This window comes from Gigantopelta aegis, chromosome 4 (assembly GCF_016097555.1).
Source record: "Gigantopelta aegis isolate Gae_Host chromosome 4, Gae_host_genome, whole genome shotgun sequence".
NCBI lineage: Eukaryota > Metazoa > Mollusca > Gastropoda > Neomphalida > Peltospiridae > Gigantopelta > Gigantopelta aegis.
In genome coordinates this window covers 120,282,618-120,305,866 of record NC_054702.1, presented here as the reverse complement: position 1 = coordinate 120,305,866, position 23,249 = coordinate 120,282,618, and the positions used below count along the sequence as shown (strand labels likewise).

At 36.5% G+C, this 23,249-nt stretch overlaps 1 protein-coding gene across 1 annotated transcript in view; it reads right to left on the bottom strand.

Annotated features, from left to right (window-relative positions):
• LOC121370241 (glutamine-dependent NAD(+) synthetase-like) overlaps positions 1 to 13,101 on the bottom strand; it is a 159,887-nt gene extending 146,786 nt beyond the window's left edge. The window contains exons 1-2 of the mRNA XM_041495365.1: positions 13,098 to 13,101; positions 10,230 to 10,416 (exon numbers count right to left, since the gene is read on the bottom strand). Of these exons, the coding sequence (XP_041351299.1) occupies positions 10,230 to 10,416; positions 13,098 to 13,101 (191 nt within the window). The remainder of the gene's footprint in view (positions 1 to 10,229; positions 10,417 to 13,097) is intronic.
• Positions 13,102 to 23,249: the final 10,148 nt, after the last annotated feature.

Here is a 23,249-nt window from a genome sequence, read left to right as displayed (position 1 = left end):
GTCATACAAAAACATTATTCGATGAGGTGCCCGGAACAGTATTTTTCAAGATGGCCACCATCAACAATTATCAGAAATAACCCTTTTCACTCTAACTTTGAAACTAAAGGTCTTAAAGAAGTGAAACCACTGTCTATGTCTACTACTTGACTGGTGTTACTGGTTTTATAGTGATTAAAATCATATATGTCCATATTCCAAGATGGCCACCACCGCCATTATAAAAATATCACCCTTTTCAACATAGCTTTGAAATTACAAGACATAGAGAGGTAGAACCAGTGTCTATACCTACTATTTCAGCATAAAGGTGTTATGTGGTAATACTACAGTTATGTTGGCCAGTATCATACTTGCCCATATTCAAGATGGCCACCACAGCCATTATAAAACATCACTCATTTCAGCATAGCTTTGAAACGAAAAGACATAGAGGGTAGAACCAGTGTATATACCTACTATTTCAGTATCAAGGTTTTATGTGGTAACAGTAGTTATGGTGGCCAGTATCATATTTGCCCATATTCAAGATGGCCGCCAACGCAATTATAAATTTTAAAAAGACACTCTTTCCATCTAAGTTTTGAGTTACAAGACTTACATATATCCACTATTTATATCAATTATTTCAGGATCAATCTATGTGGCGATACTAGTTTTATACCTGTATTTAAATAGTTTATTACTCATTCGTGATTTCTTTGTTTTGTAATAAATATAACATTACATAACAATAAAGACAGTTTATTCAACATAAAAACCCACTGCTAAAAGTAAAGCAAAGACCAAACAACAAATGGAAGACATTAAGAGTGACTATAGCCTCTTCAGCCAGTTGTTCATTTCCTGTCAAGTGCTTGGTGCAAACTTGGAAGAGTTCTTTATGTACGAAAACCACCCATGGCCTCCATCTCTAAGTGACCATGGCAAACTTCGATTACCAAGTTGCAAATCCAACCTACTGGATCTTTTGTACTCCAAAACACCGGAAGCTCCATCTAGCTTTGATGTCAAAGTATTTGACGGCCCAACAGTGGTGCATTCACTTCCAGTTGGAGATGCTTCAACGTTTGGCCAGTATAGCAAGGAGATCTTCAGACAGTGGGCCTATCGTCAACTTCACAACTGTACGCGAACTGATGTTGTATGGGATGTTTACAAGACCGACAGTCTAAAGGAGGCCAAACGTGAAAAAAGAGGCAATTGAGGGTGTCCGGAAGAAGGTTTCTGCACAGACAAAGCTACCAAAGAACTTTGGTGCTTTTCTACATGACTCAACCAATAAAGGATGTGGTCGTTATTCTTATTGACATTTATTTCCAACTGGCAATGTTGCACCCTGGTATTCAGCTTTGGGTAGCATTTGGCAAAGGCAAGAACTTCCGCTACTTTCATATCAATTCCATTTGCTCTGAGCTTGGAAAAGACCGATGCTGTGCTCTTCCATTCTTCCATGCCTTTACTGGATCAGATACGACCTCTGAGGTTTTTGGAAAGGCCAAGAAAAGATGCGGGGGAGCTTGCACGTCATTTCCACCTGTGACAGAGGCATTCACTTATTCTAATATGAACCCATTTGATCCAATGAGTATCAGTTCTCAACACTTTGAAATCATAGAGAACTTTACATGCATTTTGTATGACAGTTCTTCATGCTCAAGAACTGTAAATGACCTCAGAAGAGAAATGTTCCCGCGAAAGACTCCAATGATGCAAAACCTGCCACCAACTCAGGCTTCTTTGATCGAACACACAAATCGAAGTGTGTATCAGGCTAGTATCTGGTTGAGATGCTTGGAATCTGAGCAGAACCGTCCTAGTCCAGAGAGATTTGGTTGGGTTAAAAAGAGCAGCCATTGGGAGCCAATTTGGACAACACAACCAGAAGTATCAAAAACTTGCAGGCAGCTGATCAAGTGTGGAAGCAAGGCAGAACCTGTTTGTAAAAGGAAATGTGTTTGCAGAACAACAGGACTCAAATGCACTGCATTGAGCCACTGCAGAGGACTTTGTACTGACTGAAGTAATATAAGTGCTGATTCAAATAACCAATAATATGAATATCTCACGGAATGACATTGAATTATAAGTTTCAGACAATAGTTTCTTATATCATTGACATTTGAAGAACATTTTGCGTCTTATTGTTTATTCCATGGGTGGCCATCTTGAAATATGGACAAATATGATTTTAATCACAGTAAATCCAATATCATCACATATCATGTAATAATAGGTATATATTCTGTTTGTATGTCTCAAACGTTTAGAATAGTGTTGAAGTTACAGTGAAATGAATATTTTTTAATAATGGCGGTGGCAACCATTTTGGATTATGATCAACTATAATATCAGCCTATTTAAAATCAGTATTAACACATAGATTGACCCTAAAATAATGGGTATAGACATTGGTTCCACATTTATATGGTTAATAATTTAAGTTATGTTGAAAAGGGTGATTTCTTATATTGACGGTGGCGGCCATCTTGGAATATCAATAAATATGATTTTAACACTATGAAACCAATAACATCATTCAAGTAGTAGATATAGACACTGGTTCCACTTCTTTAAGTCCTTTAGTTTAAAAGTTATGGTGACAAAACCTATATCTGATAATGGTGATGGCAGCCATCTTGAAAAATACTAATCTGGGGGTCGTAGGTCGGGCACCTCATCGAATTATGTTTTTGTATAGCCTAACTGTCAAATATACCAAATTTGGTGCTTTGGACCAGTGTGTCACGATTTTTTTGCTAAGCCACCGGACTATAAGACTAATTGCACTCTGGGACTCATCCTTTTGCATATGTTTCTTCTGACAATCGTTCAAGAAAAAAAAACATCTACAATAGAATATGCCCCAGACTCTATTAATGCATCAAACTAAAACAGATCTACAATAGAACACACCCCAGACTCTATTATTGCATCAAACTAAAACACATCAACAACAGAAGGTGTTTTTAAGGTTTTTAAGGTGTGCGACTGCAAACACGCTTGTACATTGCACATAATTTGAATCTGACAAGTGTAAAAAAACAACCTAACAGCGCACATAAAAATAAGTTTGTATATTAATTGCCACTATTTACAAAATCAGCAGTTTTCATACTGTAGCTGATAGAAAGATCTGTTTAATCATACAACTTTAATATTAAATGCAGTTATTTTCATGTTGTCAATTGTTATACAATTCACATGACTTCTTCAAATGTGGACTTCTACCACTAGCTGAGAGGAAGAGACACAAAGTATGTATGATGTATACAGACTATGCAATGGTCTCTCTGCTAGATATTTGTCCATCCAACTACCTCGAACTGTCGGTCAAATAAACAGATCTATATTCCTTGTGGAACACTGGACATTATATTCTGAATCTTTCTTCCCATCTAGCATTAATTTATGGAACAATTTATCAATGAATATTAAAAATTCCACATCTATCAGTTCTTTGAAGAAAAAATTAACAGCAAAAGATTTGGTAGTTCCTGCACATTTTTATGAGGGCAAAAGAAAGCTACAAATACTGCACTGCAGACGTCGATTAGGAATAAGTGATCTAAGTGTCCACACATTTACACGCTTCGTTGGAGAAAACCCATACTGTACCACATCGGTACCTGTGGTCATCACGTTGAAGATTCAGAACATTTGCTCTTATTTTGCCCTCTATACAACAGAGCGTGCCAGACCTATTATTTTGCCCTCTATACAACAGAGAGCGCCATACCTATTATTTTGCCCTCTATGCAACAGAGAGCGCCAGACCTATTATTTTGCCCTCTATACAACAGAGTGCCAGACCTATTATTTTGCCCTCTATACAACAGAGAGCGCCAGACCTATTATTTTGCCCTCTATACAACAGAGAGCGCCAGACCTATTATTTTACCCTCTATACAACAGAGCGCGCCAGACCTATTATTTTGCCCTCTATACAACAGAGAGCACCAGACCTATTATTTTGCCCTCTATACAACAGAGAGCACCAGAACTACTTATACAGGTTAAACCATTTAAATTTAAATATTAACACATTAATATATGGTGATCATAACTCAACACTACAAGAAAGTAGTCTCATCTGATAATTTGACTGATAAAACTGTCCACCTTCTCCTTTATTCTTCTTGTTTCTCTGTTTTAATCTATATGCAAATATTTCTATTTTGACAGGTTTAAAATACAATAGTTTAAACTTTTTTCAACATAAATTGTATTTTTCTCAAAATGTCCATGTTGACCAATTAATATTTCAATTGTATAATGTAAGGAAAGGTCTTTATATAGGCTATGCCTGTTGACCATATATAAACAGAAATAAATATTGTTTAAACTAAATGTGGACTTCAAAATTCATAGATGTCAGAGCCATTAGTAATTGGTGGAAGAGGGAGGTCCAATGACATACTGTTACAAAATGTTGAATCAGACGATTACGAACAGTTTGCCCACTGATTCGGTTATTGTGAAGTCCAGGTGTGTTAGCAGCAGTAGCAGTGGCAGTTTGGAATCGATTGCGCAAATGCGTGTTCATGATATAGCGGTCTTGACCACGTGTTGTAACATGTGGACATCCACGAGGTGGCAAGTCGTTGGTGCTTCCTGTCGTTCGAAATCTTACGCGAAGATTTCGTATTGCTCGACTAGAACTCCCAACATGCCTTGCAACGTCTTCTGTCGACATGCCAGCATCAAGCATGCCAATCGCCCGTTTGCGTAAATTATTGGGTATTCTTGGCATACTAAAAATGCTACAATGTAAAAAAATTTTTTTTTTTTTACAAATTTTGAAGCGTTTTCGTTCACTTGACAACAATGTCAGTAAGACAAGTAAACAAAATTGACCGAATACTACACGGGATATGTCGAACCATGCATGCATGTGCAAATTGAATTTCACGTTGTCAACGATTAACAGTGCAAAAATAATCGATAAAATTCATGAATCCTAATAATACAGCTCAAGGCTAATACTACCTATATAATTTCATTACACAATGAATTCTTTAACACAACAAATACTTTTTTTGGTCAGAAAAAAACATCTACAATAGAATATGCCCCAGACTCTATTAATGCATCAAACTAAAACAGATCTACAATAGAACACACCCCAGACTCTATTATTGCATCAAACTAAAACACATCAACAACAGAACACGCCCCAGACTCTATTAATGCATCAAACTGAAACACATCTACAAGAGAACATGTCCCAGACTCTACTAATGCATCAAACTGAAACACATCTACAATAGAACTAAAACTATAAACAATGTCCATCAATTCCATCTCAGGCTATTATGTTCATTAAATAACATTACAAACATTTGACATAAACAGAAGTGGCCACAGATCTTCGTTTTTAAGGTGTGCGACTGCAAACACGCTTGTACATTGCACATAATTTGAATCTGACAAGTGTAAAAAAACAACCTAACAGTGCACATAAAAATAAGTTTGTATATTAATTGCCACTATTTACAAAATCAGCAGTTTTCATACTGTAGCTGATAGAAAGATCTGTTTAATCATACAACTTTAATATTAAATGCAGTTATTTTCATGTTGTCAATTGTTATACAATTCACATGACTTCTTCAAATGTGGACTTCTACCACTAGCTGAGAGGAAGAGACACAAAGTATGTATGATGTATACAGACTATGCAATGGTCTCTCTGCTAGATGAGACACATAGGAGTAATATGTTGTCAAAATTTTAAAATCATGTTAGCAATATCGAAAAAAAAAAAAAAATGTTTTTCTGACCTTTGTCATATTAAAACTTTGAAAATATTTATTGTACCTGTAAAATCACCTTGAAAAAATAAATCATCACTGTATTTGAGAGAAATGCTGCTGAATCATATTTTTCGAAAGTTAACAATGTCAGCGTTTTTACTCATATGGGGCTGTGGACTTGGCACGATATCTGGAGGGTTGGGGGCATATACAGCCTCTAGTGGGGTGGCACAGGCTAGATTTTTTATCGTTACACAGAGCAGAACAAACACACCGGCTATTGGATGTCAAACATTTGGTAATTTTCACACATAGTCTCATTAGTAACACATACCACAGTCTTTGCTATACCAGTCATGATGCACATACTTGATTGAGAAATAGCCCAATGGACCCTTCAACTGGGATCGATCCTAGATCTACCACACATCAGATGACTGTTTTACCACTGGCCTGCCCTGTATATCAGCGACCATTTAAATATTATGTAATGCTCGAGGGGGTGGGTGGGTGTATGTCCAAATATTTTTTCATAAACGTTCTGCCATGGTGACATTGTTCAATGATTTATTCAGACATTCATAGGTTTATGGAGTTTGTTTATTGTTGAAGCTAAATTGACGTCAAGACGATTTAACTTGAACAATAACAATGTAGCAAACTGAAAACATAAAGGGACCTGTTTACCTGGGTCATCAACTGAAATAAACGTAGCTCTATAAAACTTATTGGTAATTAATAGCTACTGGTATAATTAAAATGTTGACAACAGAATACATTCATTTAAACTTTGCCTTTTTTATTATTCTTTAAGTTCAACTGAAATGATTATTATAGAATACATCTGATTCATTCATCTGTTATGGTTATTTCATTTACTTTATAAGGTCTTTAAAAACCCCAAGGCTGTTTATTGTTAGTTTGCAAGACCCTAGATAACTAAACTGCACTTCATAATGCATATATGTAACCTGTTATCCACTATTTTAGCTACTTAACAGTATCTTGAGTGGACAGAAAAAATGCCTCATTGCAAAGACTGTAGCTCTATCAACAAACATAAAAAAACTATTGGCTATTAAAACAAACTAGTGGTGTTTAACAATCAGTCTCTAAAACTGTATAAACAACTGTTCATTATATTTTCATATTTCAGTCATACCATGCCTTTTTCAGGGATGGTGATACAAATGTCATGTATGTTACTTTTACAGTAAAAAAGTTATTTTACTGTAGAAAGCTGAGAGAAAATTTGGTGCCAAACTGGATTCTCTGTTACCATCTAGTGAAGGCTTCTTGCACAAGAGATGAATAAAACATTATTAACCCTTTTCCCATAAACTGTGGTAACACACGTGACATTCAAGTTAACACACATGACTTAATACAGGTAATACACGTGACATTCAAGGTAACACACAAGACTTAATACAGGTAATACATGTGACATTCAAGGTAACACACATGACTTAATATAGGTAACACACGTGACATTCAAGGTAACACACATGACTTAATACAGGTAATACATGTGACATTCAAGGTAACACACAACTTAATATAGGTAACACACGTGACATTCAAGGTAACACACATGACTTGATATAGGTAACACATGTGACATTCAAGGTAACACACATGACTTAATATAGGTAACACACGTGATGTTCAAGGTAACACACATGACTTAATATAGGTAACACACGTGATGTTCAAGGTAACACACATGACTTAATATAGGTAACACACGTGATGTTCAAGGTAACACACATGACTTAATATAGGTAACACACGTGATGTTCAAGGTAACACACATGACTTAATATAAGTAACACATGTGACATCCTGGACAAAAATTATATTGTTCAGATTTGTTATGTCATTAGTTCCTCTTATTTTATGTAGCTAGACATCAGGACTGTTTAGAATAGATTGGTATTTAATAGTATTTAATTGATGTCACGTGAACTGAAGTCAGAAAAAACAATGATCTAAAAAATAAACGATAATCCTGTTAATGTTGACACTTTATGTAAATAATGAATTGTTATATAATAATGATTAAAGGTATAATTTCATCCCACAGGACAACTTCCAAGTCAGCTAAGATGATTAGATTCCTCAATATGTTAATTTTAATGGTTGTAGTCATGGCAGCAGAAATTTCCACTTATTGTTGTCTTCCCTATAAGAGATATTTTCATTTTAAATATTTCAGCCAACAAAGATTCACACTTAAACAGTCATCCTACTAATCTTGTCCTTGTTAAAATACTGACTTCCACCTATATCACTATTCCTTAAAAAGCACCCATTTAATGCATTTAAAACTTTAAATATAATAATAAAACCAGGGAACAGTTTGTTTTTAAAACTTTAATTGGCGACAGTGATCAGTTAAAAATTGAGTAGCAACTACTATTTATTAATATTTAGAATTGTATAGCAGTCTCTGGAATTCCTGTAAACATTGTTTTAAAGTAAAAATGTAGTTTCAGATTGCTTTCAATGTCTTTTTTCAGTGGTTCTGGCGACAGTTTAAGACAGTGTCACATGTGTTACTTTCTGTCATGTGTGTTACCACCAACTCAAGACTTAGATTCCAGGGAGACTATGAATAATTATTCTTTATTTTAGGCTGGTACAAGCAAACCATCTTTCCATCTACAAACACACTTTGATATCAAATTGTTATTTGTGCACACTTCACAGAGTTTTTGAATGAAATCCGTGAAACTTCAAAAGTTTGTCCAATTCCACATCACGTGCGTTACCGACCCTTTTGAAACTTTTCTGCCCAACCTGTCACCAGTGTCTAATGTGTTGGGGATATGTAACAAGGGTAGCCAGTATATGTTATCATAAAATACACAAAGCATCTTGATATATCACAGTTATTCACCAGAGTGTAATATGTTGGTGATATGTAACAAGGGTAGCCAGTATACGTTATCATAAAGTACACAAGAGCAGCTTGATATATCACAGTTATTCACCAGTGTATAATATGTTGGTGATATGTAACAAGGGTAGCCAGTACACGTTATCATAAAGTACACAAGAGCAGCTTGATATATCACAGTTATTCACCAGAGTGTAATATGTTGGTGATATGTAACAAGGGTAGCCAGTACACGTTATCATAAAGTACACAAAGCACCTTCATATATCACAGTTATTCACCAGTGTGTAATATGTTGGTGATATGTAACAAGGGTAGCCAGTATACGTTATCATAAAGTACACAAGAGCAGCTTGATATATCACAGTTATTCACCAGTGTATAATATGTTGGTGATATGTAACTAGGGTAGCCAGTATACGTTATCATAAAGTACACAAGAGCACCTTGGTGTATCAGAGTTATTCACCAGTGTGTAATATGTTGGTGATATGTAACTAGGGTAGCCAGTATAAGTTATCATAAAGTACACAAGAGCACCTTGGTGTATCAGAGTTATTCACCAGTGTGTAATATGTTGGTGATATGTAACAAGGGTAGCCAGTATACGTTATCATAAAGTACACAAGAGCACCTTGGTGTATCACAGTTATTCACCAGTGTGTAATATGTTGGTGATATGTAACAAGGGTAGCCAGTATACGTTATCATAAAGTACACAAGAGCACCTTGGTGTATCAGAGTTATTCACCAGTGTGTAATATGTTGGTGATATGTAACTAGGGTAGCCAGCATACGTTATCATAAAGTACACAAAGCACCTTGACATATCACAGTTATTCACCAGTGTGTAATATGTTGGTGATATGTAACAAGGGTAGCCAGTATACGTTATCATAAAGTACACAAGAGCAGCTTGATATATCACAGTTATTCACCAGTGTATAATATGTTGGTGATATGTAACAAGGGTAGCCAGTATACGTTATCATAAAGTACACAAGAGCACCTTGGTGTATCAGAGTTATTCACCAGTGTGTAATATGTTGGTGATATGTAACTAGGGTAGCCAGTATAAGTTATCATAAAGTACACAAGAGCACCTTGGTGTATCAGAGTTATTCACCAGTGTGTAATATGTTGGTGATATGTAACAAGGGTAGCCAGTATACGTTATCATAAAGTACACAAGAGCACCTTGGTGTATCACAGTTATTCACCAGTGTGTAATATGTTGGTGATATGTAACAAGGGTAGCCAGTATACGTTATCATAAAGTACACAAGAGCACCTTGGTGTATCAGAGTTATTCACCAGTGTGTAATATGTTGGTGATATAACTAGGTTAGCCAGTATACGTTATCATAAAGTACACAAGAGCACCTTGGTGTATCAGAGTTATTCACCAGTGTGTAATATGTTGGTGATATGTAACGAGGGTAGCCAGTATACGTTATCATAAAGTACACAAGAGCACCTTGGTGTATCAGAGTTATTCAGTAGAGGTTGATAGACATGTCTGAATGTCACGTGTGTTAGCAAGGAATTACCCACAGCACAAATCATCTTACCTGATCTCCTGCTCTGGATCGTGCACAGTAAATTCAGTGGGGCCCGTCTCCTGAAGTAGTATATAACTGTCTCCTTCACTCAGGGCAAAGTCAACATTAATTCTTGGAAATGGAGAATTCAGTGACGTCTGCAAAAGTATCAAGGCATTAGAAATTATAAAAATCCCCTCACCATTTGGCAATAATACTGTAAATTGCCATACAAATGTTTTGTGCTGTTTTAAATTCGCTGCCTGACTTCTTACTGGCCTAGTAAACTACACTAATATGCAGTTTCACCAGTAACAGTGATCTTAACCTTTGACACAGAGAGCTGAAATGTGAACGTGTTCAAAATGTCATGATACCATTCCTATAGCCTCCATTAGAAATTAGCGAAAAAATGAGGCAGATTTATGTCCCCTAACCGCTCTCAAGTTCCAGCGCATTCAGCTAACAGCAAGTATGACCGACGACCACTGTTATTTGTGAATCTTTAGCTGAGATTTATACATGTCAGCCCCTGGCATCATAAATGGCAACCTAAAGTTAAAAATAAAGAATGCTACATGTAATAATTATGTTGATGAAATTGCGTTTTGTTATAATTGACCACGTGTCAAATATAGGAGATGAATCTAGCGAGATGTCACCCACCCTGATTATTTTGGTTTTCTTGCATGTAAGTCTTTTATTTTGTTTCAAAGCTGTAATCACACCTCACATAAATTATCATAATTTCATTTTAACATATAAACACACCTACAGTTTTAATTATGTGTGACAGTAACACAGTTGTAATAGATAATAGAAATATATGTTTATAGTGCGTTCCATGGAGAACGCATTTTTGTCATACTATGGAATTTACTACAAGTTATTAACTTATTTGTTTTTTTGTTATTTCCAAAACACTTTTATTTTAATTTTTACGTCAAACCAAACTGAAATTATTTACACAAAAAAAGCAACAAAATTTTGTTTTAGGAAAATGGAATGGACTAGGGCTATATGTAATATTTCAATCAGAACAGTCACCTTCCCCATGTGCTATATTATGGAGCTTTTTTTCCAATGTATTTTCCAGTACATATACCAGTGGCGTTGGAAGGTGGCAAAAACAAAAAGGGGGGGAGGGGGGGGGCACAAAAAAAATAAAAATAAACAGTGCCGTAACAGTGGCAAACATTAATAAAAACATTAATCACATTAGGTATTATTTTGGGGGGTTTTCTTTTGACTACGGAATGTCAAAACCTATTTTGTATAATTACGAAACACCATGTGAGAAGACAGACTGGCCGGACAAGCCTTGATACATATTCATCGTTTTATGAAAATTGACATTTCTTAAATCATTAGTATGTTCCTACGAAAACATCGTCGCAGACTATTTCAAGGATCCATCCTGGCAACTATGTGAGCAAAATGTTAGTTAATATGGTTCTTTTCGACTAAATAGAATTAGATATTATTTGCTGGTGATTAGTGCATCATATATATACATGTACAATTGTGTCCATTACATATTACGGCGTGATGTGTAATTATGTTGATTGCTCTCTAATACTGGTAGTTTCTATATGTGTATATATACTCTGTCAAAAAAGAAACGCACAGGCGAAATATTAATGGAATTATTTCTTTAATAAAAAGTGGCATAATTTCGTTATTTATGATCTTATCACAGTCAAATTTGACATGAGTATGTGACAATGTTCTTGCAATGGACTGACGGCAGTGGAGGCGTTTTCATCACATAACAACATCGCATGAGGGTGCTGAAATCAGTACCTTGTGTGGCCACCAGCAGCAGCAATCACTGTGCGACATCTCCTTGGCATTGACTGAATGAGTGTCTGAATCCGGGCACGTGGAATCCTAGCCCATTCTTCCTGCAGTGCATGTGACAGTTGCGGAAGTGTCTGAGGCTCCGGGACACACTGGCGTACACGTCTGTCCAGTTCGCCCCATAGATGTTCAATGTGGTTAAGATCTGGCGATCTTGATGGCCATTGCAGCACATTAATGTTCTCATTCCGTAGGAAATCCATTGTTACACATGCAGTATGTGGCCTGGCATTGTCCTGCTGAAAGAGTTCTCTCTTACGATCCAAAATGGGAAGCAAGTGACGGCGAAGAATTTCATCCCGGTAGTGTACAGCTGTCAGGTTGCCTTGTACAAACACATGTTCACTTCTGCCGGTGTATGAGATGGCTCCCCACATCATGACATTCCCTCCACCGAATCTGTCAACTTGGGTGACGGAGTTGTTGGCAAGACGTTCATTGCGGCGTCTGTAAACACGTTGTCGTCCATCACGTTGCTGTAGAAGGAAACATGACTCGTCGCTGAACCATACTCGCTGCCAGTTTCCCAAGTTCCACCCCTGTACATTCGTGCACCAGCGAACACATAAATGTCAATGTTGACGTTGCAGGACGGGGCCAACATATGGTTTCCTAGCCCGTAAACCAGCTTCTCGAAGTCGGTTCCGAATGGTTTGTGCAGACACCCTTCTCAAACCAGGTATGCGTCCAGCAGTGTTCGTTGCTGTGGCAATTCGGTGACACAAGTGCAGAACCCGGATGTAGCAATCTTGTGCTGCAGTTGTTATGCGAGGTCTTCCACTTCTGGGCCAGTCTTCAGCTGATTGGAACTGCTGGTACCTGTCCCAGAGACATGAAATGGTGCTCTGATGGACGTTCATGTGGCATGCGACTGCTGCCAGCACATTCATGTAGCATGCGACTGCTGCCAGCGAGTCACCTAACTGGAGGTGGCCTATTGTAATGTTTCGATTCGGCAGGCTTAGTCTTGGCATCTTGTAACTCGTCTACATCGAAATGGAAATGAGGCATCATTGCGAGCATTGCAGCTTTAAATACCCATCACTACCCCAAAGTTTTCCCAAAGTTTCACGTGCATTCGCCAAAATCTGACCATTTCCTGCAATTGTCACACATTGTGCCACAACATGCATTAAATTTGTTTTAGGGTGCATTTGGGCATGCTGTCCCATTCCAGGAACATTCACAAACATGGTCATTCAGCAACATTGTACGAAAAAACTATATTTTATAAAATCAAACACTTTTCTTCTTTCCCTATCACCTATGCGTTTCTTTTTTGACAGAGTATATATATATATATATATATATATATATATATATACAGAGGGGTGAGGGGTGATTGATAAGTTTGTGGCCTAAGGCAGAAGTACATGAGCTGCACATGTTTCACTGAATTTGAGTGCAGTTCAGCTTGTTTGAAGTTACTAACTTGAGTTGTTTTTCTGTTAGAGATAATTAAACATAATTTCTGATAATATGGACAACATCAGCCATTGTTAGGTCATCCTCTACCTCGGTCTCAAGGGCTTAACACTCAAGGAGATCCATGAAGACATGGTGGTCACACTAGGGGAGGATGCCCCTTCATACAGCATGGTGAAGAAGTGGGCTGCTGAATTCAAATGTGGCAGGGAGAGTCTGGAAGACGACCCACGTCCGGGAAGGCCAATCACCGTCATCACACAGGAGACCACTGCCAAGATTCATGACATCATCATGGCAGACAGACGAGTAATGGAGCATTACATTGCCACCGAGTTGGGTATCGTCCAGGAACGCATCCATGCAGTCATCCACAACGAACTTCAAATGTCCAAGGTGTCAGCACATTGGGTCCACAGTGGCCATGCCTGCTATCCAGAAATGTGGATTCAAACTTGTCGAACACCCACCCTATTCTCCTGATTTGGCTCCCTCTGACTACTACCTCTTCCCAAAAATGAAAAAGAAGCTCAGTGGTCATCATTTTGCCACAGATGATGATGTTATGAATGCTGTGGACCACTTTCTGAGGGCCCAAAATGGCACCTTCTACACAGAAGGGATCCGTCCGCTCCATGACCACTGGACTAAGTGTTTTAACATAGGAGGGGACTATGTTGAAAAATGACTGTATTTGATTTTCTCCTACATTGACTGCTACCTTAGGCTACGAACTTATCAATCACCCCTCGTGTATATATATACATACACACACACACACACACACACACACACACACACACACACACACACACATACATATATATATATACACATTTGTATATACTTTTCAAAAAAAGAAACGTAAAAATAATGCTATCGAATTATGTTTACAGAATCAAAGACATCGTAAAGACAATCAAGTAGGTGAGCAAGCGAATGGTGATACAAAAACACTAGAAAACATGTTCGATTTGCATAAACAAAGCCATAGTCAACGTTTGTACTGAAACACAAAAGCGCTATCCTCAGAGAAGCACGTACATCATGAAGTTCTGTAACTTTGCATGCCAAACCCTCTGTTGGTGGGGCATAAAAGGCCACATCAGCAGTGATTCAAACGGACCGCATAACAACACTGTAGGAAATGCAACAATGCCAAGATTGACGTCAGCTCAAGGCAATAATGCCATTGTGAGATTGCAAGCAGGGGCAACTCAGCAAGCTGTGGCAAGGCACTCTGGCATCTCCAGACAGACCATCTCTGCTTTATGGGCACGGTACAACACCACTCAAAGTGTTAATAACAGGTCAAGGTCAGGTTGTCCCAGGGTAACCACTGCCACTCAAGATCAATACATCCGGGTGTGTCTTCTTCAAAATTGAACCACAACAGCAACAACCACAGCGACACAAATCCCTGGACTATACAGAATTTCTGAACAGACAGTTCGTAATCAGCGGAGGGAGGCTAGAAATTTCCCTTGAAGACTAGTGTGACGTAACATTTTCACTCCCACGTCACTTAGTGGAGTGTCTGCAGTGGTGCCAGCAGAGGGTGAGATGGACACGTGCCAGGTGGAGGACTGTTTTGTTTTCAGATGAGTCTCGTTTTCTTCTGTCACTTGCTGATGGACGCACAGGTGTCTATAGACGTCGAGGGAAACGTTATGCTCCAAACTGCATGCAACAAGTCGACCGTTTTGGTGATGGCGATGTCATGGTATGGGCAGGAATCCATCATGGTGGTAGGACGGCTCTTGTGCATGTGGCAGGTGCACGGATGGACATCAGATATCGAGACGAGATCCTGCAGCATCACAACATTCCACACACAAAAAGGGATATCAACAATGGAATGTTTCAGCATGACAATGCCAAACCACATGTTGCACATGTTAGTCAGGAGTTTCTGCAGCACCACAACATCCAGACATTACCTTGGCCTGCCCGTTCACCGGATTGAAACCCAATAGAACATATATAGGATGCTCTGGATCAGCGTGTACACCGGAGGAATCCACCACCCCAGACACTTCCGCAGCTTCTTACGGCACTGCAGCATGAGTGGCAGAACATTCCACAACGTGTTGTGCAACGTTTGATTGCTTCCATGTATCACTGTTGTCAAGATGTCATCAGGGCTCGTGGTTGTCATAACCATTACTGACATTTTGCCCACCCTTAAGTCACACACATGCCTGTGTACATGTTTCAGGTGGATTCCCAGAGATACTGTTTCAGACATGTACAGAGTAATCCCCTTCCAATGGTGTCTTGATCTTTGGTTGCTTGTATCATGTCTACCAGGTTTTTTTTTATTAAACTTTAAAAATCAATGTCAAGTTTCGCTTTTTGAAGAGTATATATATATATATATAACGGCTATAGTGTAACAGACACAATTTCATATGTAATTTAAGTCACGACTGACTATCCACGTACCTGCAATTATTAATAGTATGCACAACCATTAAGCACTCCATAGTATCACACATTTAAGATATCATCATCCTGTATCACTCATTCAAGGTATCATCATCCTGTGTCACTTATTTAAGATATCATCATCCTGTATCACTCATTCAAGATATCATCAGCCTGTATCACTCATTTAACATATCATCATCATGTATCACTAATTCAAGATATCATCATCCTGTATCACTCATTCAAGGTATCATCATCCTGTGTCACGTATTCAAGATATCATCATGTATCACTGATTCAAGATATCATCATCCTGTATCACTCATTCAAGATATCATCATCCTGTATCACCTATTCAAGATATCGTCATGTATCACTCATTCAAGATATCATCATCCTGTATCACTCATTCAAGATATCATCCTGTATCACTCATTCAAGATATCATCATCCTGTATCACTTATTTATGATATCATCATCCTGTATCACTCATTCAAAAAAAAGTATCATCATCCTGTATCACTCATTCAAGATATCATCCTGTATGACTCATTCAAGATATCATCCTGTATGACTCATTCAAAATATCATCATGTATCACTCATTCAAGATATCATCCTGTATCACTCATTCAAGATATCATCATCCTGTATCACTCATTCAAGATATCATCATGTATCACTCATTCAAGATATCACCATCCTTTATCACTCATTCAAGATATCATCATCCTGTATCACTCATTTAAAATATCATCATCCTGTATCACTCATTCAAAAAAAAGTATCATCATCCTGTATCACTCATTCAAGATATCATCATCCTGTATCACTCATTCAAGATATCATCATGTATCACTCATTCAAGATATCATCCTGTATCACTCATTCAAGATATCATCATCCTGTATCACTCATTCAAGATATCATCATGTATCACTCATTTAAAATATCATCATCCTGTATCACTCATTTAACATATCATCATCATGTATCACTCATTCAAGATATCATCATCATGTATCACTCATTCAAGATATCATCATGTATCACTTATTTAAGATATCATCATCCTGTATCACTCCTATTTAAGATATATTATCCTCCTGTATCACTCATTCAAAATACATGTTTTGGTGTTGGATGGAATTTGAAATTTTGCCATTGTATTTTTTAAAGTCATTCACATTAGGAAGTAAAGTAATACAGTTTTTTATCATATAATATCTTACATTTTCAGTGCAATCAAAGTATTTGATATTTTTCAGATCACATACTTTAAGAATTTGATAACTTTGCAAATTAGATGTAAATTAGTCGAGGTCTCGGCACTAGGTTTATTGACATTTAAGCAAACGTACTTGGGTGACACTCCATGATTGACGTATGCATTCATAGTCATCAAATAAAAACATTTCAATGGCAATTTGACATTGAAAGCTGTCCAGCATTCAGAAAACAAAAAACGTTAGGCATAACTTTATTTTGATGTAAGGACATCCAAAATGACGTTATATTCTTAAAAATAATGTATTATGTTTGCCAGAGGCTCGCATAATACAATTTTTATTCCTAATATATGATACTGACGATACCGAAAAACACTCTGGTAATAACCTCTATGTATCATGAAGGAAGAGCTGTATTCGAGCATGTCTGTCCTGTGGCCGGTCTCTGGATAGTTTGGAGGCAGAATGCAAAAAGTGGCTTAAAAAACTATTTCGTTCTACCCGAGAGAGTAAAAGCAACCACTATGGTTATTCCATGTAGGAGGTGGAGGTCAACTGTAAAAAGTTGGGGGGGGTCACCAGAGGTCATTCAAGGTCAAGGGGTACAAATTTGAAGCAAAATTCAATTTTTGTTTTCTTCATAAATATTATCTTCCTAGCCAATTTCTAACAAACCATGCCCCAAAATATGGACGTAACCTTTTCCTAAACATCTCCACCTTTTGTTAAATTATGGATCTGCCCCTGAAATTTCAATCAGCAAGCACCTCTACTAGATATATCTATAAACCAAAGTAATAATATGACCATTATTGATCAATATTATTTCAAAGAACTAAAAGAAACCAATAATTTGTGTCATTTACAGCATATTATATATTCAGAAACAATGACCTTCATTTGACCTTGAAAATGTAGGTCAACTTGACCAATTATGAAAATCCAGCAAATCAAAATGGAAAGTCTGGATATTAAGTGTCACAACAAACTTTTTTAAAGAGATTAATCTCCCCTATAACTGAAATTTGGTGTCTGTCCTGTGGACTGTTGTTTTTGGGTAGCATCAGATCAAACACAAATTGACCCTGACATACCATTAAAAGTATGCAAATTCCCAATTAACGTACAGGTTTAGGCAAGTAAGAGTTGCAGATCTGAAATCAATAAATATGTTTACATAAGAATCAATGTTCAAACCTTCCTGACTCTCCGACATAAACAAATCAACCTGGCTCCCATACTATATCGTTAATGTAAATTTTCTCAGTTCGACTGATTTTTTTTAAATCCAGAAAGGTGGTTTAAAATAGGATTTTGTTCTACCAGAGAGAGAATCAAAGAGATCATTATGCTGCATCATATTCCAGTGGAGGTTAGCTTTGAAAAGTGTGTGGGGTCACCAGAGGTCTTTAAACTTCAATGGGTACAGATTTTAATTTTCTTCACAAATATTAACTCAACAGTCATTTGTTTTTAAAAATGGAATTACTTTAAACACATACAGCACACTGAAATAGCCAAACTATTGCTTTAAAATTTCTATTATGCATATTATTCAATACAAGATCTCAACTTTAACATCAATTTTCTCAGTTTGGTAGATTTCTTATTCTATTATACCTGTGCACCACACATACAAATTTAATACATATAAGTAAAAACAGAAACAAGTTTAGAACATTGTGGAGGATCTTACACACATTTTGAGAGTTTTTCAGTTAGTTCTGGATCAAAGTCTATTGTTTTTATTGGTATTTAAGAGGTGACATTAAACATATACCTGCACTTTGAAAGGATATAGTCATGTAAATACAGTTTACAACTATATTAACCATTATTGAAAATATACTAACTTCTAAAATTTAAAAATAGCTGCCATTTTAAAAATGGTCACCATATTGTTTTTATTACTTTGAATATGAAGTTATTTTCAACTTTCACTCATAGTATTTGTCTGCTCACGACAGTATTTAGCCTTAGTTGAAGTTTACCACCCACTGTATGGGCTGCATTACCAAACAATCGGATTCTTAGGATGCTTGGAGCCAATGAAACCTGCGCCGGTATAAAGGCCTGACATCCACCATGGGAGAGGAACTAATAATGACTTTGGTTTGCTCACCAGGGAGCAACTGTATAAAATCTTTTAGTCACCAAGTAAAAAAATGGGCAAATATGTGACCAAATCAGTCGCAATGTAGAGGCCCAAGAAGAATCAGCATACAGAATTTAGAAGTTAATCAACATGAAACAAACAGAAGATAATCAACGTACAGAATTTAGAAGTTGACTAACATGAAACAAACAGAAGATAATCAACGTACAGAATTTAGAAGTTGACTAACATGAAACAAACAGAAGATAATCAACGTACAGAATTTAGAAGTTGACTAACATGAAACAAACAGAAAATCTTCGACGTACAGAATTTAGAAGTTGACTAACATGAAACAAATAAACAAACAGGACTTCCAGTTAAGATGGCGACAGGAGAGGATGTGTGAAATTTTGCATTTTGGAAAAGAGAATGAAATTGACAAAAATTTTATGAAGTGGTATCAAATACCCTTTATTTTTATTTTGCATTTGATATGCCGCCGAAGAGAAGAACCCCTGTAAAAAGAAGTGCGAGGAAGCAGCATACTATTTCGGGTTTTTGTGAAGCTGTCACGACCACGCCTAGCACAGACTCGAACACGAGGACATTTTGCCGACTCAAGGTGCCGAGTTGTTACCAGGTGAGAGTGTTTGCACTCACGAAAGTGAAGATCGGTCGCCTGTTTCGTCTGAAGAATTAGAGGGATGTTAAAAAAACTTGAGAAAAGTTTGTTTGAGAAGATTGTGATGATAAAAACTGAAACAGTAGAGGAAGTTAAACAACAAATATTGGGCATTAAGGAAACACTTGATGTACACAAAGAGAAACTTGACTGGCACGAGGATAGAATTTCTAAGCTCGAAAATTCGTCTACAAACAGTAGTTTAATTCCCGAATTGCAAAGTAAACTTGCAGCATTAAATGAAGAGCTATTGAAGAAAGAGATTCACGATAGACAATAAAATTTGCTTGTGTATGGGGTGCGTATGTCAACGGAGGGATTTGAGAATGCAAATGTTACAGAGCAGACCATGCGTTCATTATTTATTAATCAGTTGAAAATCAGCAAAGAAAGAGTACAAGGGATGCCATTTCGTAATGTGCACAGACTAAGAAAATACTCTACGGATCCTAATATTCCTCCCGCTATTATTGTGCATTTTGTTCACATGCTTGACAAGGAATTGATACTATCCAAAGCACCACTGTTTGCAGGGACAAAAATGTCAGTACGCACAGATCTTCCACAACAGCTGAAGGCGGACCGGAGCGAACTAGCTAAGATCTCATTTAAACTTCAGAATGAAAACAAATGGAAAACGAGAATTAGATTGGACAATGTCAAAGTTGTGCTGGAAATCAAAGAAACTGAGACGACAGGATGGCATCAGTATAAGTGATTGAGATAGTAGTGATTGAGATAGTAGCTTAATTGTGTTGACTTCCGGTTTACGATTTCAGTTCCGGTGATTTTTGTTTATCGTTTTCTTTTGGGGGGGGGGGGGGGGGGGGGGGGGGGGGGAGACTGAAATATTGTGAAAAGTTTTTCATATCAGATAATGATAATAATAATGTCATATGGAAGAAGAATTGACACTATGGTTAGAACTGAGGTATATTTGTGTTTACTTCAATCTCCATTTTCAGTTTCATTTGAGTGTTTTTATAGTGTTTCTACAGTGTTTTATTCCTATTAGATTGTCTTTACAGTTTACTTTGTGGGAAGATAGATCAACTGAAAAGTTGTTTTCCTTTATCATTTAAGACATGTTGTAGAAAGACAGTTAATATGATTATATTGAGGACGTGTTATTCAATATTCATAAATATATACTTATGTTATCTATTGGTGAATTTCTGGAGGAAGAAAGACATTCCGATTATTCTGAGGACTGGTATTAATAATTATTTACAAACTTATAGTTAGTGTTATGCACTGGTGACATTTTGTTTGATTAGGTGCATGTTATCCCTATTATTCTTTACAGTGGCAGTACATTCGCTGCTTCAGTGCTTTCAGCTACAAGTAATTTACAAACTTATAGTTAGTGTTATGCACTGGTGACATTTTGTTTGATTATGTGCATGTTATCCCTACTATTCTTTACAGTGGCAGTACATTCACTGCTTCAGTGCTTTCAGCTACAAGTAATTTACAAACTTATAGTTAGTGTTATGCACTGGTGACATTTTGTTTGATTATGTGCATGTTATCCCTATTATTCTTTACAGTGGCAGTACATTCACTGCTTCAGTGCTTTCAGCTACAAGTAATTTACAAACTTATAGTTAGTGTTATGCACTGGTGACATTTTGTTTGATTATGTGCATGTTATCCCTATTATTCTTTACAGTGGCAGTACATTCGCTGCTTCAGTGCTTTCAGCTACAAGTAATTTACAAACTTATAGTTAGTGTTATGCACTGGTGACATTTTGTTTGATTAGGTGCATGTTATCACTATTATTCTTTACAGTGGCAGTACCTTCACTGCTTCAGTGCTTTCAGCTACAAGTAATTTAATTCTTCAACTGACGGAAGAAGTATATGGTAATGTCAGTTGTATTTGGATAGAGCAGAATTTACTTCTTTAAATTACTAATGTCCGTATAATTTAGTTTACAAGTACAAGTAGAAATACATGCACATATACTCTGCCAAGTATGCAATAATAGGTACCATTTTACCACTCGCTATAGAAGATCATACATGTACATATACTCTGCCAAGTATGCAATAACAGGTACCATTTTACCACTCGCTATAGAAGATCATACATGCACATATACTCTGCCAAGTATGCAATAACAGGTACCATTTTACCACTCGCTATAGAAGATCATACATGCACATATACTCTGCCAAGTATGCAATAACAGGTACCATTTTACCACTCGCTATAGAAGATCATACATGCACATATACTCTGCCAAGTATGCAATAACAGGTACCATTTTACCACTCGCTATAGAAGATCATACATGTACACCACAAGAACCAACAGTAATGATAATTAACAATCCACATTTTGTTTGTTGTTGGGTTTTTTAAATTTGTAATTACTCCCAGCTGAATAGACCACTACATTTGTAATTGGTTATGTACTTCTAACATCCTCAGCTGATTAGTCCAACTACTTTTAAACTTTACTGTGATCATACAGACAACCAGTGAAACAGACTGAAAATCATTTATTGTTAGATAATTTTGTTGTTGATTCTTGTGCTGTATATCTCATACCAGGAGTTTTCTTTTCCCATGCTATTTTAGTCGTCATACAACCTTTATTTTATTATTACTTTTTCCATTTATTTTTTGTTTGTAGTTTTTTATTCTTTATGTTGTTAACCATACCAGAAGTTCTAGCTTTAAAATACATAACCATATTGATGAGTACATAAAAGTATTTGTATTTATGTATGCAAGATACTATTCTTAACATAAGTATTGATTGGTGCCTTATAAATTACAAAACAAAATGCCTTTTTTTTCTGTAAAATGGATATGAATATAAAAATAGTTAGTTTAAACTGTAGAGGTTTAAATGATTTTTTAAAAAGGTAACAGGTATTCCATTTTTTAAAAAGTAAAAAAGCTTCAATATATTGTCTCCAGGATGTGCACTTTACCAAAGAATTAGAACAAATTGTTAAACAACAGTGGGGTTATTCGGGAATGCTATTTTAGCTCGTTTAAATTTAATGCTCGGGGAACAGCAATATTATTTAATAACAATTTTGAATTTAAAGTAAATCAGATACAGGAAGATAAAAATGGTAATTATCTTGCACTGAGTGTTGAAATAGACAAAGATTCTTACACATTGATTAGTGTTTATTGTCCCAATTTAGATAAACCAACTTTTTATAACAATTTAATTAATATAATTGATAAATTAGATAGTAAATTTGTTATTTTATGTGGTGATTGGAATTTAGTTCAAGATCCAACACTTGATTTGTACAATTATAGAACAGTTAATAATCCATATGCACGAGAATAAATATT